The following is a 15,000-nucleotide window of genomic DNA, read 5'->3' as shown; positions in this document are numbered from 1 at the left end:
GGAGCCGGGCGTGGTGGCGCACGCCTTTAATCCCAGCACTCGGGAGGCAGAGGCAGGCGGATTTCTGAGTTCGAGGCCAGCCTGGTCTACAAAGTGAGTTCCAGGACAGCCAGGGCTATACAGAGAAACCCTGTCTCAAAAAACCAAAAAAAAAACCAAAAAAAAAAAAAAAAAGAAGCAGTTGGTTAAGAGCAGAGCAAACACCTGGATCAGTGGTACCTCACCAAAGGCAACTTTGTCCTCCATGAGACACTTGCCAAGAATTAAGAGACATTTTTTTAAATTAACACAGATGGGAAGATATTAGATAAAAAGCCAGAGATTTTTGTCTGAGAGCATCCTAAACTACACAAGATAGCCACACTTCAAGTCACAGAAGTACCCAGACCCAAAGGTCAATGGCACTATATGTATCATGATGTCTTTTCGATATTTTACATGTTAAAAAAGTAGATTCAGTCTTGCTTCTTGTGAATGGTTTCCAGGGCTCCATCAGAGTCCCTTTGTGTAGATGTCTGGCATAGTTTTGGTGTTACTTACCCAGCTCCCCTTATACTATGGGGTGAGGGAGGACTGAGGCTGTGCTCTGACATTGGCATGTATGTGCATACATTCTATTAACCCCAGCACACACATGTACACCTGCACACACACAAACATGAGCAAACAAAAGCGTGAGATAAAATAAATCTCTCCATTTTAAAATGAAGTCAAAGTTAGCTTACAACCAGGATTTAAATGTGACTTTGACCATGGGTACCATTTCACGTTAATTCATGCATTGAAACCAACATGTCCTGCACCTTGTCTTTTTAGTATAAAAAAAGCTATGTGTTTGTCTATTGCAGCCATAACTGTGAGTAGAACATAGAGCAGGAGGCGATAGGTTTCCCACACGCTTCTTGGTAATTAATTTTAAAACATGCCAAGTGTGCAAGACATCACTCACCCGGTGACACTCCATCAACAAAGAATCCCACAACAATGCAGATGAATGCTGACAAATAACAGCAAATGTACCGCAGGGTTTGGTTTACCCATCAAAAGCAGAAAGGCCTTGAAGGCTATTTATTGCACCATGAATCTTCAGCTATAACCTCCATTATGTTGGTATGAGACTTCCTTGCTTTAAAAGAAAAATGCTCTGAGGTCCAAGAGAAGTTATTACTGAGTCTTCTCAGAGACTAAAACAAAATCCCCAAAATAATATTTTAAGGAATTTTTAAAAATTAATTTTTGGAGAGGATTTGGTAACTGGGTCTGCAATTCGCAAAATAAAAATATTCAAATTTTCAAGAGGCTAAAAATAGCAGGACTGTGTTTTTACTCAGTTTAAAAGGTACCATAAGTAGTTTCTTTCTGAATTGATATTTTAGATGAGAATTAATACATTTCCAATTCCCTCCTATTAACATCATCAGCACCTGAATATAGTCAGCCAAAAAATGTACTGTCTAAAACAGGCTTTCCACCGAAGACTGGTTAAAAAAATCAATGTGCAGTTCCCATCAGTCCAGCAAATTACTTACAGTAACCACAGTGCAATTTTCTATTAACCCTTCTCTTCCTCAGCCCAAAGAAAGACATGCAATTAACTGCCAATCACACTGGGTCTCACTCTGTGAAGGGCCAGGCTAGGTAGTGGGCTCTGCTCTGTTAGAAGTGAGAGGAGACATATTCGTCTTGCCTTCTTGCCAGGAAATGAGGTAATGGGTTGGCTGACCTTTGAGTCCTTGCTTGTGCTGAGGGATTTGTTGTCACCTTAAAGAAATCAGGGACATTGGGCTGTGGGGTTAAGATGAATATTGTTAGGGTATTTTGAAAAATCCTACTAAACACAGCATATCTAATTACAAAAAGATTAGTGACATCCCCTCTTATTAAGGCTAAACAAGGCAACCTTGTAGGAGAACAAGGGACCCAAAAGATGATTGAAATCCCTGGGAAGACTAACCTGCTTTGAAAGGAAACAGAGAAAGAATGGATGGGGCAGAAGGAATGGGAGGTAGAGGAGGTGGGAGACAGAGGTAGAAACAGAAAACTATGGGCGGGTTGTAATATATGAGAGACTTAATTAATTTTTAAAATCCTAAAGACCCTTAACTACTCTTGGTTTTGGTGAACTGTTAATATGTAACAGTCTGCATAGACTGTAGTAGCACTCAGCCCTATCCCTACAGTTAGTTTTGTCCCTTAGTGGCAAAGCCACTAGAATTATTTTCCATTGAAAGAAGGAAGGGCATGTCAAAAGAACAGGGATGGACAGTCAGATATTGAAAGCTTCAACTCTGAGCCAAATGTGACCCATATACATGATTTGTTTGACTCCGCTAGTGTGGAAAACATGGGTAAATTTTAAATGGGTAGACTTCATAAAACTTGTGAATTTTCAGTTATTCAAAATTTAAAATAGAAGCAGAGGCACCAGTTGACCCATATTCTAACTGTACTTTTGCAGAGCAAAAAAAAGGATTAAAATGGCCTGTTTCAGGAGAAAGAAAAATCCAACTGTGCAGCCCAACTAATTTCAATGGTCCCTTTGAGCAGTTCTCCTCACACAACTGCATTATCCTGACAATCAACGCATTTGAGTTTGTGACCTCTGGGGTAATTGGATGAGGAGGACAGGGCGTGTAAAGCAGGCAGAAGTATATGTTCAAATTTAAGGTGAATTTCAAATACCTTCTAAGGAATAATAATTAAAATGCCAATATTTTCCAGTGACTCACTTGTATAAAACATCAAAGCCCTATCATTTTTTACTCCCCTATACTAGACATCATTCCTTAAGATGGAATCACGGAATCAGTGACTTCGCTGACAGTTTAGCTGACAGTGACACATGAAGTAGCATCTGCCACTCACCATTAAGCCAGCCCAGCTTCCTCTCTCATCATATATTGACTTTTGTAACTGAGAAACTCAGGGTGTCTGACCTCAGGCAAGGCTGCATTCAGGAAATCAAATAACACTGGCTTCCTCCCTCCTCCACCCGCTTCCTCTCCTCTCATATTTCCCTTCTACTTTCTCAGCTTTGCTCACTGTTGACTTAATTCCCCAGCCAATTCTCTGCATATGACAACAGAGGCAGCCACTAACAGAAAATCTAGTATTATATTATACCTTGGGAGATGGTCCAAGAAGGAAAGAGAACTTTCCTCTTAGCAACGAGGACTATTCCAGTAAGGAACTTATGTATTTGCACTGTCTGGGTCACATCCACACAACATTAATTTAACAAACATTTATTTAGTGCCAGAATAGAGTCACAATCCTGTTAGGGACCTGAGAACATCAGGGAAGCCCCATATTCTCAGAGATTGCCATGCGGCAAGTTGTGTGAAGAAAATGGGAAATAAATATAATCACAATAAGTAAGAAAGTGATATTTTTCTTGAGAACTGAAAAATACTACAGGGGAATTCGTTTTTAATCTTCAGAAGTTTCCTCAAAGGAAAAAGAGGAGTTCCCAAAATATGAAAGAGCAAAGATAAGGAGGCCATATAGACAAAAACAAAGGAGGGGCTAATCTTGAGTGGGGCTTGGCTGCACAAATATCATTTCTTCTACCATCATGCTCTCTTTTACTGGGAGAGGTGGAAGACTGAGCTTAAGAGCTACCTGAAAGGCACAGAAGACCCACATGTGCCTGCCTTCCTTCCTTACTCCACATTCTCAGCAATGTAGAGTTTCTAGGAACTCCTTTCTGGCTCCAAGAGCCTATTTCCTGTGCCTTGACTTCTCTTCTGTTCAACTTAATGACTTAATCACTTTATTTTGATCAAAGTCCACTAAATTACCGTTAGGTGCCACTTATATGAGATCACAAAGAACCAGTCACTCGGGCAAAATTGATGTTTTCCACTGTGGTCCTAGCTCACTGTAGGCGAGCACTGTGTTTCTAGTTCTTTGTAGAAGTTCAATCTGTGATATGCTTATAGTCTTTGAGAAACGAATAGATGAATATGTTGAGTAACAGCCGTCAAAGCTCACCCAACCCCCTCCCCACTCTCTATTTCATGGTGGTGTGGTGTGTTCATGATCCGTTCATGATCCCCCTTCATCTACCCCACCCCCAACCCCCAGTGATAGTGACCATTCACAGACCCTCCAACTCAGCAAACTGTCCCTGTGCAAGAACGTGCAGAAATAGGTTTGGCGAATGTATTGGGTTCTTTGTTGGTTTTGTGACAAAACACTATGGTCAAAGCAACTTATAGAAAGAAGAGTATGTTTGTGAATTACCATTCCAGAGGAAAAAAGAGTTCTTCACTATCATGTCAGAGAAGAGTGATGCAGGCAGGTATAAAAGGAGAACCATCTGAGAACCTCCATCTTGTACCCCAAGCAAGAAACATAGATTGCAAACTGGGAGTAGTGCTTGGGTGTGCAACCTCAAAGCCCACCTCCGATGGGCATATTTCTTCCAGCAAGGCTACACCTCTTAAAATTCCCCAAATTGTGTCACCAACTGGGGACCACATATTCAAATGCCAGAGCCTTGTGAGTAGGGGGAGATGGTATTCTTATTCAATCCACCGCAGGGAGGATGTGAGGTTCAGTTAGTTCTTATTCAATCTACCAAAGGGAGGATGTGAGAAGCACTCAGTTAGGGGATGCTGACAGCATGGCCTTTCTCAGATCTGCAGCTTATTAATAAGACATAGAGCTTTTAGGTGTTGCATAGCTCTTAATCAGCCGTAGATAAACATGTGCTTTCACGGAATCATTAGAAAACGAGATAATCTATGTAAAGCTCTTAGGATGGCATTTAACACATAGCAAATGTTTGCTATTGTTATCTCGGTCACATGAGAAGGAGCAGTCCCTTGAGTGTGAAGAGGTAGCAGCCAGCAAAGCATCTGTGACACTGGATTTGCATCATGCCAGCGGTTCCGAATTACTGAGGATATGCATATGTCTAACTCCATTCTACTGCTGCAGTCTAGGGAATAATGTGCTTTTCCATCTCGTTTTGAAACGAAGGAAGCTAAGACTCAGATAATGCTTTCCTAGGTATTAAGCTATATGTTTTAACTCATAACCCCATGATTTTATTATTTTCTACTTTCTTTTTGTTTCTTGGCGCTAAATATTCCCACTTTGAAGTTATGGACACCTGGTTTGTCTAAAGAATGCTGATTATATGGTCACCACACTGGTGTTCACACTGAATGGAGCTGAGGTTAGACCCAGGGGACAGCTGGTTAGGATATAACATAGCATAATCTTTTCCTGAGAGTGGATTTGAACTAATTCTACTTAAACTAACTCAATAAGCACTGACCACTGTTGGAGTCTAACTGGAGAATCATTCAGAAGAAAAGCTACCCTATAATTCAATGCATCTCCCAGGAAAAGTGACAGCGAGAAATTGCTATAGAAACAAAGGCGAGGCCATACCTACAGCCCACCCTGACACTTCCAAATTCACCTACAGCATGGAATTGTTATCTTTAAAACCTGTGGTGGTATCTGGCATAATTGTCTATGAAGTGGAAGGATACCAAGGATCAAGTGGGACGTGACAATCCGAGACATACCCAGACCTAAGTCTTTGCCTGAAGCCACTTTCACTAAGCTTCACCTCTCTATGTGAACGTGGAATCCTGTGCCATATGCAGAAGGATCTAGATTTCCTTTAAGTTTTAGTTGTCTAAATGGAGACCTGCAAAGATGGAAGTTCCTAATACTTGGCACTTGTCTTTATCGTCTAAGCCAAAGTCTTTGCAGCTATGAGTAAAGATTTCTATGTGAGCCAATTATCCCTGCCCATGAAGGTGGTACTACCACATATGTCATCCAAGGAGAAGTAAAGGTTTTATATATCATCGGTGACAGCAAAAATTATAGTGATGTAACCTCAAGCAAAGAAACACTGGCATAGCTAAAATATTGAAGATCAGATATTGCCCCCTGTCAGCTTCTAGAGGGCATGTGACCCTACAGCATGTTGGTTTTAGCCCAGTGAAATTCGTGTTGAGATTCTCATTTCCATATCTCTATGGGTTAAATTTCTGTTGTGTTAAGCCCCCATAGTCATGGTAATTTGGTGTAACAACCAGAGAAATCTATATACTTGTTCCTTTACTTCGCTTGTCCTTTCTGCCCATTGACCCTTACTCAACTGAGCTGGTAATGGGTTGTCTGTCTAAACCCAGAACCATGCCCTCATCTGCGTTCAACCTGTGGGAAGGTCAGCTCTTCAGCCTGTTATCTCTGTTCTTTTTGACAGCATGTGTTCATATGCTCATCACCATGTGTCACCTCCTACGATGGCCAGCGTCTCATGTTTGTTTTGTTTGACAGTTTCCAATCAAGTCCTTTATATCAGAGAAAACAATAATTTAAAGACCTCGAAATGGGAAGTCATCAGGATGTGGATAAAGAAATCAACCTTAACATTACTTAAAGAGTGCTGAAAATATGTATTTGTAAGTCCTATTATGTGCCAGTGTAGGAAACCTGACGGGTAAATTTATTACAGTTTTCTGGAGAAACAGAACTAGAGACAGACAAGTGTGTGTGTGTGTGTGTGTGTATGTGTGTGTGTTTGTGTGTGTGTGTGTGTGTGTGTGTGTGGTGTGCTCACATGTGTATGTACAGGTTGACAGACAGATAAAATAAATTGGTTCATGCGGTTATAGAAATTGCCAAATTAAAATATCTGTGAAGCTCATGTTCTCATTTGAGCCTAGAGGTAAGAGCTGCTCTCATTATAGGAAGCAATCTGCCTTATCCATTCTGTCACTTGAAGTATCAGCCTCCGAGCCTAATGGAGAGGCTGTTGTGTGTGGGGGGGGGGGGGGGGGTAAGAACTGGGGAAGCACATCTTGGTCAGTGTCTCTCTGCATTTTAGCCAGTTGATGCTTTCTGTAATATTCTCCGTCTGCTGCAAACAAAATGTCTCTGATGAGCTACACTTCTCTGTGGGCATAAGGATATGTGTGAAGAATACAGTGAAGAATTATACTGGTTTAGGAAAGTGTCAGTAGTAGGTGTTCCTCTAGGATCAATGACCTAAGGCTCAAGGAACATCATAGAAGAAGCAGTGGAAAGAATACAAGAGGCAAAAGACCAAAACATCTGCTACAAGATTGTCTCATCTCTACATGACAAGAGAAATGCATCTTGAACTCTCAGCAATGCAGTTGCTTGAATAAAACCTGAGTGATGCCAGTTGACTGGTGAAATTTCAGAAGGCCCCACCCTTAGATGAAGATATACTGTCAATTAATGATTTCAGAGAGAGGAAGAATCAGTCTTCCCCAGGGATGAGCCCCAACACCAAGTGGTCAGTCCTAAAACCCATACCTAGGGGTACACTAAAGTGTACTCAGCATGGTACACTTATATATTTGTAATAATCATTTTTTAAAGGCTATGAATTTGAGAGGGAATTGGTAGTTGGGAGTGGTACACAGAAGGTACTGGAGGGAATGGAGGGTTTAAATACAGTACACATAGATGGAATTTTAAAATAAATATCGATATCATCTGGAATCATTCAGAACACTAAGTAAATATCAGGATATTGCATAGTCTAGTCAAGTTGGCTTTTGAAGTTAACCATCATGCCTTTGTTTATAGGATTGCCATGGTAGATAGCCACACCCAATAATGCCTTTGGCGACAGACTGAAGTTTCAGTTGCAGTAACACTCAGATTTTTCAAGGTTGCTATCAAAACACCACCTTTAAGTTTTTGCAGTGTGGACATCTTCACTGAATATTTCCTGGCCCAAGTCAAGGGGTCCTGTGAGTATTTTTTCAACATTGGCAGCACCTGGTCAGGATAATCAGTAGAGGTTGAATCACAGAGGTAAACCCTTATTTCTGGGTTTATCTCCTAGCGTGATATCCCAAAGCTCACCTTACACCTGATGACTCAGTGCTGTGGAGACTACTGAAGGAATGAGAATTCTTAGGGGAAGCAAGGACATTTTAGTCACCCTACTTTAGTTCTACCTGCTTCGTTACCTCTACAGATCCCAGATGTTTGCTGGAGATAGACTAGCAGGAACAGACCATGATTTCCTGCCTCCGGTACATCCTTTTCTACAGCAATGACTCAGTTTCCTGACCATAAAAGGGGCCGCCAGCCATTGTGGATACGTCTGGAAACCAGAGTGGTAACAGAGGCCCTCCTTTCCTCTGAGCTCCTTCTAGGAATTATTAAGCCCCAAAAATAGAAACAGAATCCTTCCTACTCAGGCTCTCACAGCTGACTCTAGGGCACCGTCACTTCCTGTTTTGACTATTCTCCATGTCCCAGACCCCAATCTCTTCTCCTACAAACCAGAAATATCCAGAGAAGACATGGCATGATGCCTAAGTCATCTCTGCTCAAAACTGTTCACACGTCACATCCGGCCTGTCTCCAGTCTTTCCCATGCCTGCCAAGCCCTTTGGAACCCTGTCCCAGATGAACCTCAGACCATCCTACTGTTGTCTTCTCTTCTCCTCACTGCTGCAGTGATGTTTGCCATCCCTCTGGCCTCCTTGACACTTTTATCCCCTCATCTGTCTCCCAGGTTCTAGTGTCACCTCCACAGACAGACCCAGGAATCAAGATTACTGTTCCTCCGCTCTTCGTCATGACCTCCACATAGAAACTGTAAACAGAAAGGAAATATAGCGCTCTCTATTTGAGTTCCTTTAAAAACAATGGTCTCATTCATTCCTTTTTGCCTTTAAAAACAATGGTCTCATGCATTCCTTTTTGCCTTGCATACCACTGTATTTTGTTCACATTAACGTATTTTGACCTTGTATGTCCTCCTTCCCCTGTCTTCTACAGACCCACCCCATCTACTTACCCATCAAACTTCATGTCCTTTCTCTCTCATTATTAACCCACTAAATTACATTTATGTTGCCCAAATACCACTGGGTATGGGGTTATCCCCTGGAGCATGGTTTTGTCTACCAGGCAGTGGTCAAACCCTTAAAGAAAACTGACTCTCCTTTGCCCAGAATTCATCAACTGTCAGTTTCTCCTCAACTGGAGATGAGATGAAACTGGGTCCATCTCCCTCCTCTATGGTTTGTTTGTTTGCTTGTTTCTTTCAAGCTTGAGCCTGTGCTAGTTTATTTGCGCTCATATGATGTCAATTCCATTCCTGAGGATAACTGATGCTGTAACAAGCTTAGAAGCTTAAAGTTATTCACATTTATCATCTTACATGCGTGAAATTCAAACTGGGTATCAGGGGACTCAAAGTGAGATGTTAGTGGAATGACTTTTGGAATCTGTTGAAGAGAAGTTATTTCTCAGCCTCTAGTGGCCACTTCATTCTGACTTCTGTTTGCATATGACACCATCCCCCCCCCCTTCTTGGTCTCTTTACCATTGTAGTGAGATTTGAGGGGTTGCCTGGGTGATATGTGCTATTGTCTCACCTTGATGTCCTTATGCTTCACACCCCTTTGCAAAGCCTCTTTAGCCATGCAAGGTAACAAATGAGAATGTAACATCTTTCAGGGTTGTTGCTCTATTTTGTTACAGAAGGCAATGGAAGGAACGGGCTTGAGCCTGCTTTTGTTTCCTTGTTCCTTTTTCATGGTGACTATGATCACCTTGTAGTACCAAGACTCACCTGTGTGTCTGAAGCTTCTTCCTTTAGATATAAATGCTAGAGGAGTTATAGACTACTGTCACCACAGAGAGAGAGAGAGAGAGAGAGACAGAGACAGAGACAGAGACAGAGAGACAGAGAGTTTCCTCCCTGACAATGGCCGAGGGTTATGTCATCAATATTTCAATCTAATATTTCTGCCTATCCTCGCCACCTCATTTCTGGGCAGAATGTTGGAGGGAATCATAGCACGTCACAATATACAGCAGGCTCTTTTCTGAGTAGGAAGGATCATGTAATTTCTTCTGGCTAATAAATGCCTGTAGGCCAAGCACTCCATTGCTGAGATGAGCTGCATAGCACTTTTCTCTACTTTGGTGTTGATTATCTAGATCACCAAGTTCAAGGAAAGTAAACTTGAAGTCAACATACAGAATAAAACCAGGCAGTCTATAGCCTACCAAATTTTCTGTATTTTGAGAGGGTTTAGCAGGAGTATTTTAAGTTTGAGGCAAGCATGGGCTACTTGGTAATACCCTGTCTCAAAAGCAAAAACAAACAACAAAACAAAAATGTTCAGGATAAACCAGTAAGCTTTGCTGGGTAATTTTAAACCACCATAGCAGCATGTAGCTTACCTTGACTGGTGTTGTGTGCAAGGGCTAAAGGGAAGGGAAGATGAAAACTGACTAGCACTGACTCCTCTCCGTTCACCTGGGTCTATTCACAGGCAACCCACTCATCAGCTACATTCTTGAACTGTCTTGTTCCTTGGATGGAAATGCTCATTAACTTCACCTCCTAGTTGTTTGGTTTCTTTGCTAAAAGTGATAGAACGTTTCATTTCTTTTTTTTTTTCATAAAGAGGTAAAGTTACAGTTTGCTAGAGAGCTATTATAATGTAGATTAAAGCATGGATATTAAGAAAGGAAGAGTGGTGTATAGGAAAAGAACAGCACACACCCAAGACATGGGTGTGAACTTCCCAACAGTTTCCAAAGTCTATGTAAAAGCATACACACAGACGTTTTTCATGGACCGCAGGCAGCCACTTCTGTCTCTTCCTCATGATAGGAATGATGACAGACATGCAGGTGTGACATTCAGGGGCTGTGGAAAGAGAGAAAATGGTGCTGTGGGCATTTAAGAGGATCTCTCCCTTGTAATAAGCCTTGGGAGTGAGGCATACTTATTTCATGGTAAATGCCAGAAGGGCATAATTTTTGAATTGCATAGAAATCAAGGTAGAAGAAAAACAAAAATATCTGAGGGGAAAAAAAAAACCTGAAATGGAGACATGCCGAGTTGCCAAGATGTAGATAAGTGGCATCATAGGCACCAGGACTCCGGGTTTTGCTCTCCTGGATCACATCCCTCTCTTGTTTCCTCTCACCCTATTCTTTTGGGCCTTTTGACCTCAGTAAATGTTGGGAGGAGCAGAGCTTTCCACAGCTGGAGCAAGAGAACTATATGACTGCAGATTAAAACTGCACCTTAAAAGTGTGACTCACAAAAAAAAAAAAAAAAAAAAAGAATTTTCGCAGGAATTCTCATAACCTTTATGAGAGCATCTAGTTCTGCAGCTGGGGTGTCAATANAAAAAAAAAAAAAAAAAAAAAAAGAATTTTTGCTGGAGTTCCCATAAGCATATTGAGAGCATCTAGTTCTGCAGCTGGGGTGTCAATAAAGGGCTCCACTGGCCGGCAGAAAACTCATCGCCCAGTGAAGAGCATTGTTTCCATGGAAACCTGCAATTGGTGACCCAAATATGCAAGTTCGCTACTTTACCTACCTCATCGTGTGGGTCTGCTGAGGATTACCACTGTTACATAAAAATGGCTCTTTTTTTTTTTTTTTTTTGCATAGGTGCATTTTCTCCGTGCAGGTCATGAGTTCTGTCAGCGTAGACCATGGGGGTCCCCCTGTTCTAAATCAGCTGCACTTAGTTATAAAGTTTCCGCCCCCCTTCGGGGGACTAGGCAAAACTATGATGGGAGTCATTCTCCAGGGTGTTGCTCACTTGCCTCTTTCTCCATTTCGTAAACCCCTGCAGGGCGAGCCCTGCTGAGACTCACAGACAAGAAGCTGGAGCGCATGGGGATTGCCCAGGAGAACCAACGACAGCACATCCTGCAGCAGGTGCTCCAGCTGAAAGTGCGGGAAGAAGTCAGAAATCTGCAGTTACTCACACAAGGTACCCTGCTGCTTCCTGGTGGGTGGGTGCACGGGAACAGGAGAAACCAGCAAACGTTATCATTGTGACAGAGGGGAGCCAGGAAAAGTTTGTTGTTGTTTCCTAACAGAGTTTCCTTCATTAAAAGAAAAGAAAAAAAGTAGGTAGCCTTAAAGACTACTTCTCTCTAAAACTTTTCTTTTTTATTGCTCACCAGAGAGAAAGATGCATAAATAAGTAATAGACACACAAATAGAATTACTGCAGCTAACTTCAGCTGCAGAGATTGTCTACTGTACAACCCCAGAGGGTACCAATCACACTGGTCAGGGTCCAATTGTTCCCTCCAGAGTTATGTGGTGTGTAGGCTGTACAGCTGAATACTATAGTCCTGGCTGCCTTCAGCTCACCAATAACTCTGAGGAGGTCTTAAAATTGAAGTAACTCTAAACTTAATATCCCCTGTGATGGACATGTGGATTTGATACATATTCTTTTACTTTGCTTTTCATTGGCCAACAGAGGAGAAATATTTTAAATGTACCTTCATTTAACTGAATTAATACATGCATATACTTTAGGGATTTTGAAAACTCTATTAGCTTCTTGAGAATTGAATGATTTAAAATCTAGACTAGAGAATTTAAATATGGGCTATTATGGATGTTTAACTCATAATAGTGTGATGAGAAAAACAAAGGTCCTTATTTGAAGAAAATTCGAAGCCCCACTATATGTCACTTATGTACACATATAATTTGATAGATATAAACTTCCATCGACTGTACTTTTTCTTCTTTGTTGCCCACCATGCATCGTTGTAAATGAAAGGATGATAAAGTAAGTGGTTTTGAGAGCATTGGGTAATTTTCAATAAGCGGATATAGTCATGGTATGCATTTGCATATTGCAGGAATGTGGGTCAGCCAAGATTCATGTTGTTGTATTTAGACTAACCCAGTAATAGTCTGGTTGTCTAGAACGGCGGTTCTCAACCTGAGGGTCGAGGCTCTTTGGGGGATTACATATTGGTTGTCCTGCATATCAGAATACATTACAGTTCATGACAGTAGCCAAATTCCAGTTGTGAAGTAGTCACAAAGTAATTTTATGGTTGGAGGTCATCACAACATGAGTAGCTGTATGAAAGAGTCACAGCATAAGGAAAGCTGGGAACCACTGACCTAGAGGAAAAGATGTTGTGCCTGAAAGATGAGTGTTGTGGAAGGATAAATATACAAAGAGTGATGTAAAAATGGTACCCACTGTTTGCTATGCTTCTTCAAAGTTTGTTCCCAGAGACTCACTCCTTGTGGTATGGTCAGAAGAATGGGTATACTACGTAATTTAAATTTCAATGTGACATGCTGATACGCCATTACATTTCTTTTAAAAATAAAGATAATGTAATTTAAGACAAGAAATGCTCTCACACTGCTACTTCTAAAATGGAATAAAAATGCAGCAAATAATTCTGCTTAAACTCCACAAAATCCAAGCATTAAAAGAACTTTTTCAAGGAATACATATTGATGGAAAAGATGTGAGGCATGGGATGAAACCATATGGAAATGTTGACCTACAGCATGGCTCAGTTTTTCAATACATATTTTATATATTTTTACAAATATAATATGTGAATAAAGGAGTACAGATGATTATGCCATGTTTTCATAATGGTTGCCGCTACGAAATATGCTTGTGGGTGATCTTAACTATATTCATTGTACTCTTTCATGTTCTCCAAATCTATTGTAAAGTCACGTGGTTGTTCTAAACGGAGCATACTAACCCTCTACCACAGCAAGCTTCTTTCTACCTCTCTGTGTTCTGGGAAGGTCCTAAGTTCAACTTTTCTGATTGTGCTGTTGGCATTTTCTATTCCTTTGAAAACTCTACATTCTTTATTCTTTCATGCCATTCCCTTCAGAAGGAACTAGTGTTCTCTCTAGCTTGTGGGTGTTTTTCTCTGAATTTTTATTGCCTTTCTTATTGCTTGTCCCTTACATGTTACTGTTCAAAATCGCTTTATATGAGACATCCTTTATTAAATCCATAGTGTTATTGAAGTGATAATTTCTTGGTTTTGTTTTCCTTAGAAAGAGATACAAAACTGACAAGATGTTTGAAGATTGATAATAGAGGATGTAAAGAGATCTGGGGAAGCTTTAAATTATTTGGGGGTCTAAGTTTGTTCTAATAAGAATCAATGTTCCATCAACTCAAGGGAGCTGGCTGATTTAGCATGCATATCATATAGAGGTTCACTACAGGGGTGATGTGTGATTCAATATTAAATATTTGATTCTTCAAACCTGCAAATACAAAGCTACAGCAACAATATAATATGCTGAATAAGTACAATGATTTCACGATATTTTTCAGCCTTTTAAAAAATTCTGTGGGTCTGTATCTTGAGGAGAGTGGTTCACACTTCCAGCTTATACAAAAGAGACACAGCGCCAGGAACAAGAAGTCACTACTCTAATGCAAAGCTTGTTTCTGTTGCTGTCAATTGTATAATCCAATCAAGGTGCTACAATAAATACCACTAACTGCTTAGGTTCCTGTGCTGTAGTTACTATTCTTACTGCTATGACAAAACATCTGATGGAAGCAACTTAAGGACAGATGGGTTTATTTGAGCTCACAGTTTGAGGGTAGAACTGTCCATCATAGAATGGTGAGTATGGCAGCAGGATTATGGGGCAGCTGGTTACATTACTTTTACATTCAGAGAGAGACATGAATTCTGATGTTGAGTTCCCAGTTCCTATTTATTCACTCCTGAATACCAGTCCACACAATGAATGGCCTGCCAACCTCAGTGTGTTCCCTCACAGACATGCCCAGATATGTACCTCCTATGTGATCATAGATTCTGTCAAGGTCATAGTCAATCATAACCCATCAGAGTTAAAAGCAAAGCATTGTTACTTAAATTTGTATTATTTTTAAAAAAATGAACCATTTTTAAAGGTAGTTATCACTCTTGATGTTATGTGTGCATCTATGTTCACATGTATGCATGCATGCACATATGGAGACAAGAAGTTGATGTAGAATGTCTTTTATCACTCTCTACCTATTTAGTTTGTGTAACTCAACATAGAACTAGCTCACTAACTTCTCTAGGTTGGCTGGCCAATGAGCTCTAAAGATTTGCCTGTCTCTATATCCCAGTTCTAACACACACACACACACACACACACACACAGAGAGAGAGAGAGAGAGAGAGAGAGAGTTTGGG

At 40.8% G+C, this 15,000-nt stretch overlaps 1 protein-coding gene across 4 annotated transcripts in view; it reads left to right on the top strand.

Annotated features, from left to right (window-relative positions):
• The window catches only part of Samd12 (sterile alpha motif domain containing 12), a 439,438-nt gene that overhangs the window by 225,744 nt on the left and 198,694 nt on the right, over positions 1-15,000 (top strand). For 2 of the 4 annotated variants that reach the window (XM_029469730.1, XM_029469731.1), the window contains exons 4-5: positions 11,631-11,771; positions 12,582-12,590. In XM_029469730.1, the coding sequence (XP_029325590.1) occupies positions 11,631-11,771; positions 12,582-12,586 (146 nt within the window). In that variant the 3' untranslated portion in view covers positions 12,587-12,590. The remainder of the gene's footprint in view (positions 1-11,630; positions 11,772-12,581; positions 12,591-15,000) is intronic. The other 2 variants (XM_021183955.2, XM_021183956.2) reach the window with 1 other exon arrangement.

The sequence above is a fragment of the Mus caroli genome, chromosome 15, assembly GCF_900094665.2.
Source record: "Mus caroli chromosome 15, CAROLI_EIJ_v1.1, whole genome shotgun sequence".
In the NCBI taxonomy this organism is placed as follows: domain Eukaryota; kingdom Metazoa; phylum Chordata; class Mammalia; order Rodentia; family Muridae; genus Mus; species Mus caroli.
Note: the sequence above shows the minus strand (reverse complement) of the source record. Positions and strands in the feature narration are given on the sequence as shown.